This window comes from Propithecus coquereli, unplaced genomic scaffold (genome assembly GCF_000956105.1).
Source record: "Propithecus coquereli isolate 6110/MARCELLA unplaced genomic scaffold, Pcoq_1.0 Scaffold29, whole genome shotgun sequence".
Lineage (NCBI taxonomy): Eukaryota > Metazoa > Chordata > Mammalia > Primates > Indriidae > Propithecus > Propithecus coquereli.
Genome location: NW_012148507.1, coordinates 1694861 through 1707289, shown reverse-complemented (window position 1 = coordinate 1707289; position 12429 = coordinate 1694861). Strand labels below are relative to the sequence as shown.

Sequence of the window (12429 nt, the reverse complement as noted above, 5' to 3'; positions counted from 1 at the left end):
AGCCTGACAGCCAAAGAGCTGACTTTGCTCCCTCCTGGTCCTTCCTGTCAGTGACATCTCTGGTTCCAAGGCTGCCTCACAGGTTCTCAGGGCTGACACCTTTGTGGGTTCCGGGCCTGCCTTCTTTTTAGCCCCAGGGAGGATTTTCACGTCCACCACTAACAGGAGTGTGACTGTGGACATTGTACTTACCCTGCCTGAACCTCGGTTTCATTCACAATAAAATGGAGATGATAACTATTGAATGGGGCTGTTACGAGAACTATAGATATAACATATCAACAGGAACTAGGATTGGGGCAGTATCATTAGGAGGGTTACCATGAATGTCAGATGTCTAATCCCTCTCCCTCTCACTAATACCCACATATGCATCCTCACAGGTAAATACATGCAAGTAAAGTGAAAATTATAAACTTTCACCTATTTACCAGGCAAGAACAGCCATGTTTTAAACAATGGGGATGTGAGACTGGTTTGGTGTTATTTCATGGATGGGGGTGTCTACTTAGGAATAAAAATTTGGATCAATGAAAACTTCCTGAGACTCCTCCAAGCTCACCTAAAGACAGACACTCCACTCTGATGTATTGTTGGTCCTGCCCAATATACTCTATAAAGTGTACTTTTGCTTCGTGGTCTCACCCACTCAGGTTTGCAGAAACCTCCGCAATCATGTCAGGGAAGGCCAGGTTCACTGTTTCAATGGAAGAAGCAGATTGGAGTCTGTCGAGTGGCTCTTGGTGCAGCCAAAAAAGAGGGAGGCTCTGAGTTAGGTCATCTGAAGTGGGATCTAAACATTCTATACCAAAGTACTTTCCAGGAGACTTTCCTTACTACCTTTTCTGAAAATAGGTTTGCCTTTAAAAAAAAATGCCAGTTATTAAGAAATAGATGAATAGACACGACCAAATTAATGATTGAAATTTCTGCCCATCCATGAGCACATGTACGACTAAAAGAAACTTAAGACGCTAATCACAAGATGTGAATTTTGTCTGGATTTGAAATTAGGCAAAGTTAAAAAATAATTTATAACATTTATACAACCATCAGATATTTAAACAAGGTTGGTATTTGATGATATTACCAAATTATTTTTAATTTTTTAGCTCGAAGACATATTTTGGCTATTTTTTCAGAGCAGAGAGGAGGTGGATTGTAACAAATTGTCTATTAAAGATCTGGTACATTAACGCAGCAATTATTTTGTTGAGCACCTATTCAGAGACAGGTTCTGTGCCAGGTCCCAAGGATTCGCTTATTAAAACATAATTTGGCTGGGCGAGGTGGCTCACGCCTGTAATCTTAAAACTTTGGGCGGCCCAGGTGAGAGGATTGCTTGAGGCCTGGAGTTCGAGACCAGCCTGAGTAAGAACAAGACCCTATCTCTACAAAACATAGAAAAATTAGCTGGGCATGGTGGCCTGTGCACATAGTCCTGGCTGCTTGGGAGGCTGAGGCGGGAGGTTCGCTTGAGCCCAGGTGTTGTAGCTTGCAGTGAGCTATGATGACACCACTGCACTCTAGTCGGGGCAACAGAGCAAGACCCTGTCTCAAAATAATAATAATAATAATAAATAAATAAATAAATTGAGACACATTAAAATGTTAATGAGTTTATTTGAGCATTCAGACAATTTGTGAATGGGCAGCACCAGATCACAAACAGTTCAGTGTTCCACTGGGGAAAGGTGGCGAGAGAGGAAATTTTTGTAAGGCAAAGTTTGTGGAAGCAAGACAAAGAAAATATGTTTGATGGGTTAAGGTGCAAAGTCCCTAGTTAGAGGTTACTTGGTGGTTTCCGATTGCTTAATCTTAAATTTCATTTTACTCTTTACTTTGGGTTTTCATTAGCTTAATAAGAACCCAAGGCACTGGAGCCATCTCAGCTTAATGGCCTCCCAATTAAATTAATTTTTGAAGACAAGGATGAACAAGACAGACATGGCTCCTATCTTCAGTCAACTTACATTCTAGTGAGGATGCAGCCAAGTAAATGAGTGATCAAAAGAAGGGGTGGGAGCATCTAAGGAACACTCGAGTACTTTACAGCACTGAAATATCATTCTTTTTTAAATCATTGTGAGTTTTTAAAATTTAAAAAAATTTTTTTTTTTTTAGAGACAGTGCCTAGCTATGTTGCCCAGACTGGTCTCGAACTCCTGGCCTCATGACATCTTCCTGCCTCAGCCTCTCAAGTAGTTGGGACTACAGGCACCAGCCACAGTGCCCAGTAGTTTTTTTTTTATTTGTGCAAATTTATGGGGTACACATGAAATTTTATTATGTATGTGTATATAAGGCACAGTGATTAAGTCAGGGCATTTAGGGTATTTATCAGCCAAATACAACAAATTTTGTTGTAATCACTTGACTCTGCAATCATACATTGAGTTTCTTCCTTCTACCTAACTGTATGTTCATACTCTTTAACCTGCTTGTCTTCATCTGCCCCCCTTCCCCCCATCCTTCTAGGTCTCTTTTATCTATCTGCGCTCTCCACCTTCCTGTGACCATATTTTTTGGCTCCCACATATAAGTAGGACCATGCGATATTTGTCTTTGTGTACCTTGCTTATTTTACTTAAGATAATGACCTCCAGTTCTATTCGTGTTGCGTAAATGATGTGATTTCATTCTTTTTCCATGACTGAATAGTATTACGCTGTATATGAAAGTAATTATTAATATTTTGTGCATGAAATGCTGTTGTTTCCAGTATTTCAGCAAGAAATGTTGGTACGTTTCTGAGTGTGACTCCGTGGCGTGCTGCCCTCTGGAGGTGTCCCCGGGAAAAACACTTCCCAGTGCAGACCGAGGCTCCCCAGGCACGTGATGGGGAGAAGCAGAGACAGGCTCAGGAGATCTTGTCCCTCAGGCGGGAGCAGGAAAGGAAGGTGTCAGGGTGAGGTGGGGTTCTATGACAGGAACTTCCAGTTCACTTCCTTCAGGCTTAAAGCAAGATGTTTACCTAAGTGTTGGGATTACACTTCCTCCATAGCTTCCTGAATGGGACTTTAGCCTGAGCCTTTCTCAATTTTATGAAGAAACAAGCACACAACAAATCCACAGAGTGCCATTGCAGCTGATTTCTTTCTATAAATGATTAACCTGCTTTCACGGTCATCCAGAATTCAATTTTGCAGTTCAGGGAAGGTCGTGTTCAGAGTCACCGGGCAGGAGAGTTCAGCACGGGGGGATGGAGTAGAGGTGATGCCAATAGCATCCCAGGCTTCCTCTTCTCCATCCCAGCTTGACTGTATAGGGTGGTGTGGCAGGGATGACTGGTTCTCCTTGCTCAGAACTTTTGGGGTCTCTGTGCCCAAAGTTTTATTATTACAGCCCAATCCATCACCATCAGCTTCACAAGCAACATCTCCCATAGCCATCACCTTCCTGAGATGACCACCCACCATTCCATGTTTTGTTTTGTTTTGTTTTTAGAGACGGGGGTTCCCTCTGCTGCCCAAGCTAGAGTGCAGTCTAATGATCATAGCTCACTGCAGCCTTGAACTCCTGGGCTCAAACAATCCTTCCTGCCTCAGCCTCCCGAGTAGCTAGAGTGAGCACCACCATGCCCAGCTAATTTTTAAAAATTTTCTTTGTGGTTCAGGCGCGGTGGCTCACGCCTGTAATCCTAGCACTCTGGGAGGCTGAGGGGGGCAGATTGTTTGAGCTCAGGAGTTCGAGACCAGCCTGAGCAAGAGCGAGACCCCGTCTCTACTAAAAATACAAAGAAATTAATCGGACAACTAAAAATACATAGAAAAAATTAGCCGGGCATGGTGGCTCATGCCTGTAGTCCCAGCTACTCGGGAGGCTGAGGCAGAAGGATTGCTTGAGCCCGGGAGTTTGAGGTTGCTGTGAGCTAGGATGACGCCACGGCACTCACTCTAGCCCGGGCAACACAGTGAGACTCTGTCTCAAAAAAAAAAAAAAAATTTTCTTTGTGGAGACAGGGTCTTGCTATGTCACCCAGGCTGGTCTCAAAATCCTGGCCTCAAATGATCCTCTCACCTCAGCCTCCTGAGTCTCTGTGATTGTAGGAGTTGGCCACCAAGCCCAGCTCCATTCTTTATGTTTTATCCTGAATTGGACACTTTGTATATCTCTGGCACACAGCATCTTACTATCTGTATAGCCTGATCGTCTGTGATCGTGTAGATCCACAAGAGACTGTTCCACAGAACATGCCACAAACCCATATATTTCTACCCTTTTCACCAAAATATCTTCACGAAATTATAGTAGCCACTGCAAAAAGTACTTATTTTTACTTGGTTCACATGGGCCAGGCACTGTATCGTGTACTTTTAGTGCATTTCAAAGTAAGTTGCACACAGCAGTGCAGTTCACCCCTAGACAGTTCAGCTTGCAAATTACAACACAGTGTAAGTTAGAGGTCAGAGCCAAGGCTGCAAGGAAGATACATGTCCGAAAAGAAAACAAACTGTAAAAACTGCAAGCTTGCACAAAAATACTTCTGTAAGGACATCTGCCCAGCAACTGCCTGTCCAAACATGCACTGACATCGCTGTTGACCTTGAACTTTGTAGCCTAGGATAAGTATTTGAAAATATGTAATTCTCCTCCCTAGTTCCCTTCAAAGACCTTTGTCTTCCTTTACTTCCCTAAATATACACATAGTTTACTGTTGCAGGCATATTTTCAACACAATATCTCATTGCCAAATATATATCTTTTTAAAAGGAGCTCCTCTCTGTTTACTATTTAAGCTGACACAATGTATCCCAAAGCAGCTAAATGAAAAATTCTTGGACTGTCGCACAAACACACAAAGGAGGCATTAATTATGAAATATAAAGCAGGCTTGTTCTTGTTCTAAGGACACATATTAAAGTATTTTTCTAGTGACTTAGATTGGAGGGGGTGAGGCACTATGGGAAGATTTTTAAGATCGGTACTTACTTTGCTGTCACCTCTGTGGCTCAACAACTGAATAGGATGTCCTGATGTGTCTCTAGGTTATTTACCACTTCAATAAACCTCCTCCCACTGAAAGAGGTAAGGTCGAGTTCGTAGCAATCTGGGACAGGAGCCACACGAAACTAAGACAACCTCTCACCTGTTCCCTCCATCACCCAGGGATTATGTTGAAGCAAATTCCAGATACCATAGCGCCTTTTCCAAAAATAATTTAAAACCCACTCTGGTCGTCAGTGGAGAAGAGACTAGGGGAAGGGAAGCTGCAGTTAGGGAGCCCCGTGAGTCTGTCTGCTCCTCACCCCCTCTCCCTGCGGGGAGCTCCCTCTGAGAGCAGGAGGGCTCAGTGTGCCTCAGCCCACACCTCTTGCGGAGACCAGCATTATGGGCCCAGTATGGGGCTGAAGCTAGAAATGGCTGCTAACCCAAGCACTCTGGCACGGTGACAAGTAGGGAAAAAATGATTTTACATGCATTTATTTATAGGTATTAATAATTCACATGTATAGTGTGTAGTTTTGAAGCCCAGGCCTGAGTGGCACTGAGAGAACTGAGAGTAAAGCTCATGTCCAGGGCCCCACACAGGGTTGGAGAGCACAGTGAGGATGTGCCCTGTGCACCTGCAGGTAAGGGACAGCAGGGTCCCCTGAGAGCAGAGGGTGAGTCTGTTCTGTTCTCTGTTGTGTGCACCTCCTGGAACGCTGAAGAGTCCACAGCCATAACAGCTGTTTGCAAATGCATAAGAAACAAACTTTCATTATCAGAAATAAAATGACTCCCCAAGATAAGAAGAAAATTTTGCTATGCTGTTCCCCAGAATGGTAACTCTTTTCCAGTGCATACCTGAAAATGTCAGATGGAAATTTCTCACTTGATTTTTTGATATTCTATATGACAAATGTTACAGCACAATTTCTGGAAAAGTCAAACCAATCACATAATCGACATTTTCCTTTTGTACTAAGTTTTTAATTCCAAAAAGAGGCAGGTCAGGGACACCCTGGAAATCTGATTTCATATCAAATCTGAATGAAAAGGAATAAATTGTAACTAAGTCAGCTCATAGGTCTTTTATTATTTGATTAGCATATATTAATAATTTTAAAAGTTTATTAGCTCTACAATAGTCACAATCAGAATTAGGCGAACACTTCATTGTTGCAAAATGTTAGATTAGTCTTGCATGTGCTTCGCATCCATGCCTCCTTTACGGAATCCTGAAAATCCTCTTGGCTTGTTCTAAACGTTTTGGATCCATGGGAGGCTTCCTCGGGCTGCCAGGCTGCAGAAACTTCTTCACGGTGGGGAGGTTGCTGATTCTGGTTTTCAGGGCCTGCAATGCACAAGTCACAGCCTCAGAGTGCAGCCCAAAGACCAAAGCAATTATTAGACAACCCAGGAAATCTGTGCCCTGCCCCTCTGCACACACACCGCGTCCCCTCCTTCAGCACCAGTGTGGCGGCTGGGAACACACACCACAAAAATGAAGATATGAGGAGAAAATATAGCACAATAGCATTTTCCCCAAGGATGTCTGGAAGACTTTATTCTGTCCACAGTCCTCCCGACCTTCTTCCTTCCACATTAATCCTGTAGATTCATGGCTCTTGTGCAATACAAGAAAAAATAATGTGCTTGTCACTGTCAACACAGTATAGCATCTAAGCAGGAGAAACAAAGATATGGGAAAACTGAGCTTGGAATGAAGACAGAAAACATTAAAGGCAAACATTGGGGCCAGTTATACCAATTTCCCCACTGAGAGGTGGACACGGGGTGGGCAGGAGTGTGTGGGGCAGGCCTGGGCAGAGAGGAACACAAGGTCTGACAGCAGGGACTGGAGTCCAGGGAAAGAAACCAGATGGAAAGAGACCTGCCCAGACAGACTCAGTGTGGGAAGACAGGAGAACCCCTGGGATGATGGGACTCCCAGAGAAATCGGGCACAGAGACTGCAATGGAATGGGGGTGGGGGAAGATGCTGGGCCCTGGGTCCTTTCCACTATAAAAGGTAAAATATTCTTCTTGGTGTAACAGTGGAAGGGAGGCTTAAGATAACTAGCTCCATTTTGCTTCTGACATCCAGCAGAAATATCCGTTAGGTTAAAAGCTTCTGCTCAGCTCTATACAGAGGCTAGTTAACTACAGGAAGTATTCAGTTTTCAGTTCAACTCGAGAAGAAAGATGATAACCGTCCCTTTCCCAAAATTAACTCCCAGCGAGATTAAAAAAAATGTATACACACAAGTGACAATGCTAGATTAAAGATTTATAGGAACATCGTAACCTGACCTACAGCCCTCCCAAATTAACTGACCAAGAACAAAGCAGTTTTAGAAACTCTTCACACCCTTGCTAACACCCAGATGTCTGTGTTCCTTGGTCACTCCTACAAGTCCCGCTTCCCTTAACGTAAAAATGTGGCCACTAAATTTGACTGGCTGAAAAAAAAAAAAAGTGGCCAAAGTAAAGACTAACTGAAGATGGTTCTTTGGGGCATTAGTCCATCATCTTCTCGATTTGCTGGCTCTTAAAATAAAAGTCACCATACCAGCCCCAGCACCTTGTCTCTCAAATTATTGGCTCCTGCAATGGGTGGTACCAGTTTTGACTTGGTTACATTGGGGTAGCACCACCGGAAATTTCCATGCCATGGCAACAATCTTTTCATGCCTCAGAACCAGGGCCTGAAAGCTCATTTCGGAGACCGGGGGGCAGTGCCAGCCTGGAGCAGGCTGGGGTCTGATTGTCACCAGTCCAAGGGCCCAAATACTACATTCCATCGTGGGACATGTGGGGCTGCCTCTCTGGGGGCTGTGAAATAGTGAAACCGATCACCTTCAGCAGAGGGAAGTTGGCGGTGAGGCTGGGGTCCAGCTCTTCCACGTTGTAGATAAGTTCGACCAGGTGGATGTCAGCCCGGCTCAGCCTGTTGCCAACAAGGTAGTCTTGTCCGTGGCTCTTTAACACCTGGGGAGTTCCAGGCACCAGATCAGGGACACACGCACAGTCAGGCAGGGCACCTGCTTGTCCCCCAGCCTCTCCAGCCCCTGACCCTCCCACCTCTGCGTCCTCACTGGCAGGTGTGAGACCCAGGCCTTTCTCCAGGGTCCCTGATTCAGGAGCGAGAGTGAGAAGCGGGCTCTGCTCCCTGCTGCCTCCTCGGGGGAAGCCCAGGCTCCCGATCCTCTGCTCGTTCCCCCAGCCCTGCGGCCTTCTCACCTCCCACCCCCACTGGCATCTTCCACGTGTGCCCGGGACTCAGCACCTGCTGCGCACGTTTCTGTGTCCCCGCGCCCTACAGCGCAGCCCTGACGTTCCAGGACGGGGCTCTGCACTTTGCTCTCTCTCTCTGCAGTCCCCTTGACAGCCCTCTCCCCCCAGGAGGACACGTCTCCTCCTCCCTCTCTCCTCGTTTCCTGGTCTATATGCTGGGATCTCAAGTAAACCCGGGTGACCCTGAATTCATCGTCTTCCTTGCAGCCTTGGCTGTGACTTCTAACTTACACTGCATTGTATTTGCAAGCTGAAGTGTCAAGGGGTGAACTGCACTGATGTCTGCAACTTACTTTGAAATGCAATAAAAAATATCTTCCTCTCCATCCCACTGCTATCATCCCTCTTTAGATACTTCTCATCCATCCTGAAACACTGCAATATTCCTCTGATGGGAAGCTGGTCTCATGTCTCCCTACACATGGAGTCAGAATATTCTCTAATGTATGGATTTCATCTTGTTCCTTTCAATCAAAGACCTGTGTCTTTAGAGTCTAGAAGAAATTCCGGTGTGCCTCAGAGGGTTTGCACAACCCATGTTTTAATTATGACCGTGACATATTTTTGAATAGTGAACTCTAGGTTTGGGTCCAGTAAATTGAAATTTGTTGGAAGATTATAACTTGGGTAGAGGTGGTACAATTCTTCTTCACTGTCTATTTTTACAGAATGCCTTGAAAGTCAGAGTACTGCCCTGGGGCTCAGGCACACTCGCTGAAAGTGAAGGTCACTGTTCCACAAATGCCCAGGGACTATTTTTCTATTGCCCTCCAAAACACTGAACAGCTTCACTTACTTTTTCAAAGGCAGGGAAATAGCGATTTGTTGTTTTCTCTTTGATCAAGGCAAGCTTGGCATCTTTTTCCGCAGGTGGATGCATGGGGAATATCATGATCATTTCATACAAATCTGCCATACCTTCTACATACATGTCGATCCTGAAAGACAAAAACAGCCTCACTGTCAACTACCTCCTGCCCTAGATTTTATGGTTTAAAGACCTAAGAGCATCAGGTAGAGGCAAAGCAATTCACCTCCAGTGGGAACATTTCATATGTCAGTCAATTTGATGTGATTTTTACACATATCAACATTTATTATATAAAACACCCTAGTGGGGTAGATGTGTTTCTAAAATTTTTCTTCTGCACATGTGACCAAATACAGGTTCAAAGAGCATCGGTGACCTATCTGGAGTCACAGTCATGAGAAAAATGGATGGATTCCCTGCAAGGAACCATCCACACTGTGCTGAATTTGCCATTTCTATTTTTGGTCGTTCTGTTCCTTTCATACGCTTAGTGTGACTCAGGTGGCCAAAGACCTGCTGCCTCAGTAACCCCAACAGAGTCCCTGGCACGCCCATTCCTCTTCCTCTCTCACCATTCTGCTCCTCCCAGGCACACGTCTATGCCCAATAGTAGCAGTTCTTTCAGCCGTCTCCCACAAACATGCCCCACAGCCCCCTCCACGTGCTGCTGCCCTACTCCAGCCATGTTTGCGTTTCTCCCGACCCAACGTGAACACCCCTTCGCTGGTGCGATCCTTTACACAGTTACAGCCAGTGTGGCCTACAGGAGACCTTCTTTTCTTTTCTGTCAAATTGGGTTTTCCACAATACTTTTTTTTTTTTTTTGAGACAGAGTTTCACTCTGTCACCCGGGCTAGAGTGCTGTGGCGTCAGCCTAGTTCACAGCAACCTCAAACTCCTGGGCTCAAGCAATCCTCCTGCCTCAGCCTCCCGAGTAGCTGGACTACAGGCATGTGTCACAATGCCCAATTAATTTTTTTCTATATATTTTCAGTTGTCCGGCTAATTTCTTTCTATTTTTAGTAGAGACGGGGTCTCTCTCTTGCTCAGGCTGGTCCCGAACTCCTGACCTTGAGCGATCCACCCGCCTCAGCCTCCCAGAGTGCTAGGATTATAGGCGTGAGCCACCGCCCCCGGCCACAATACTTTTTAAAATAACAGTTTTATTGACATATATCCACATACAATATTGGTCACCCATTTAAAGTATACTAATCAGTGGGTTTTCATACATTCAAAGAATTCTGCAAATATCACAACATTCTAATTCCAGAACATTTTTGTCGCCCTGAAAAGAAAATCTGTACCCATTATCAGTGTTCTTCATTTCTCCCCAATCCCCACTCCTCTGGCCCCAGGCAACCACTAATCTACTTTCTGCCTCTATAGGTTTGAATATTCTGGACATTTTATACAAAAGAAATCCTACTAATGTGGCCTTCCTGTCTGATTTCTTTTCTGCAACATAATGTCTTTAAGGTCAACCATGTTGAGCGTACATCAGAACCTCACTCCTTTTCATGACCAAATAATGTCCCCCTGCGTGCCTTTGGCACATTTTGTTCCTCCACTCATCTGCTGATGGATACTGGGCTGTTTCCACTTTTTTAACTTTATGAATATTGCTGTTATTTTGCATACAAGATTTTGTGTAGATGTATTTTCAATTCTATGGGTGATATACCTAGTAGAGACATTCTTGAGTCATTGGTAAGTCTGTATTAAAATTTTGAAGAACTTCTAAGCAGTTCCAACAAGGTTATGTTTTGAGTCATGAAGTCCCATCACAACAGGGAGGAGATCCCAGAGCGTTGGTGGATTTGAATACATCTCATTGCTTCGAAACTTGTATCGCAGTGTCAGGTAACCCCCGATCTTGGGCACCAGGCTCTACGGACCCCTGTTAAGTGCAACAGTTCATAGAACTGGCTGATAACTTAGTTACCTGGTCATTATCCTTAGAATTACTGAAACTTGAGATTCAGCTCCTTTGGGCCCTTCTTCCCCAGGCCGTCATCTACGTACCCTCCAACTTTGTATCCCTTGTCCCTATCCGTTGACTGGAACTCAGCTGCTAAAGACCTGAGCACCTGGAATCAGGATTCCACCACCCTCCTGAGTTCATGGTTCACGAGTGTTTGGAAGCCTCTGTCACGGCGCTACACCCATGGGCTGCATCCTCTTCTGTGATCACACTCACCTGAACCCTCCCACATTCCTCTTCCCTCACGTCCACAGGACTCTGCCACTCTAGACCCCAGCACACATGCCCAAGGCCCAGCCTGCTGCTGTCGTGACCCCCTGCACGGTCCTGCTCACTCGAGGAAGGACCTAAAGCTCTCCTGGTGTGTGAAGACCAGAAAATGTACTTACAGGGCTCTCTCCTTTAAGTCCTTCCCATAGAGGTTGTGCTTGCTGGCGATGTAGTTGAGGATGGCTCTTGTCTGCACCAGCTCCATCCCATCAATCTCGACCATTGGCACTTGCTGGAACATCAGACGTCCATCTTCAGGAAGAAGGAAAGAAAAAGGAGAGGGAGATGTCTACAGGCCCCGCTCTTTCAGGATAAAAAAATAATTGGTGAAATGAATGAAGATAAAAGGCAAAACCAAAAAATATTGTCTGGGAGCCTAACAACTGAAAGAGCATCCCGTTACTAGCTTCCTGCAGTCCTTCTTTCTCTTACCAATTTTTCTTTTCCTTTTTAGGCTTTTGATTGCAATTCAGGTAAATGGTAGGTCTCTCATATTTTTTGTGTTGATGTATTTTCATGGACATTTCAGGAAGAAGTTGGGAGAGGTGACAACAGGGTGGCCAAATGCATGTCATTTAAAATGGGAAGTTCCCAACGTAAGTCTCCTGGTTTTCACAACATTTAAGGTAGTTTCTTGTTGCTCCATGAATTAATATAAAAACATGTTTGCAGACAGGATTTGTCTTAGGAGTTTTGGAGAGCTTTGCCCTGAAGGAGTATGTGAACGTGTTGGTTTGCATTTCAAATGCTGATACACTCCGAAGGGCGTCTCTGAAAGACAGTAGCGGCTGTATCCCACAAGGCGCCGCGTTTCTCAGACATAAAGGTTTGGATTGCTTTGTAAAGCAAAGTGAATCTGTTAAAAACTACAGGCTGAGAGCTGACAATGGAGTGTCCCCCCCAGAACAGACAGCTTCCCAAATGGCTAAAAGCAAAGCTCTTGTTTATACCACTCTAGACTACCTGTCTCCATTCACGATAACCTAATAAACATGGAGCCAACATATCTCTGTTTAACCCCTCTGTTAAATGATAAACTTACCTTAGAACTTAGAAGTTAACCTTTGAAAGATTTTGGAACCGTTTGCTCACGTAGATAGAATTAGTTAAAGAATCTGTAGAAGCCTTTTGAAAATCTGTTA

General features: G+C 44.7%; 1 protein-coding gene across 1 annotated transcript in view; it reads right to left on the bottom strand.

Annotated features, from left to right (window-relative positions):
• Positions 1 to 6096: 6096 nt before the first annotated feature.
• LOC105813798 (glutathione S-transferase A1) overlaps positions 6097 to 12429 on the bottom strand; it is a 22959-nt gene continuing 16626 nt past the window's right edge. Inside the window, exons 4-7 of the mRNA XM_012648592.1 lie at positions 11407 to 11539; positions 9019 to 9160; positions 7785 to 7916; positions 6097 to 6280 (exon numbers count right to left, since the gene is read on the bottom strand). Coding sequence (XP_012504046.1) covers positions 6155 to 6280; positions 7785 to 7916; positions 9019 to 9160; positions 11407 to 11539 — 533 coding nt within the window. The 3' untranslated portion in view covers positions 6097 to 6154. The remainder of the gene's footprint in view (positions 6281 to 7784; positions 7917 to 9018; positions 9161 to 11406; positions 11540 to 12429) is intronic.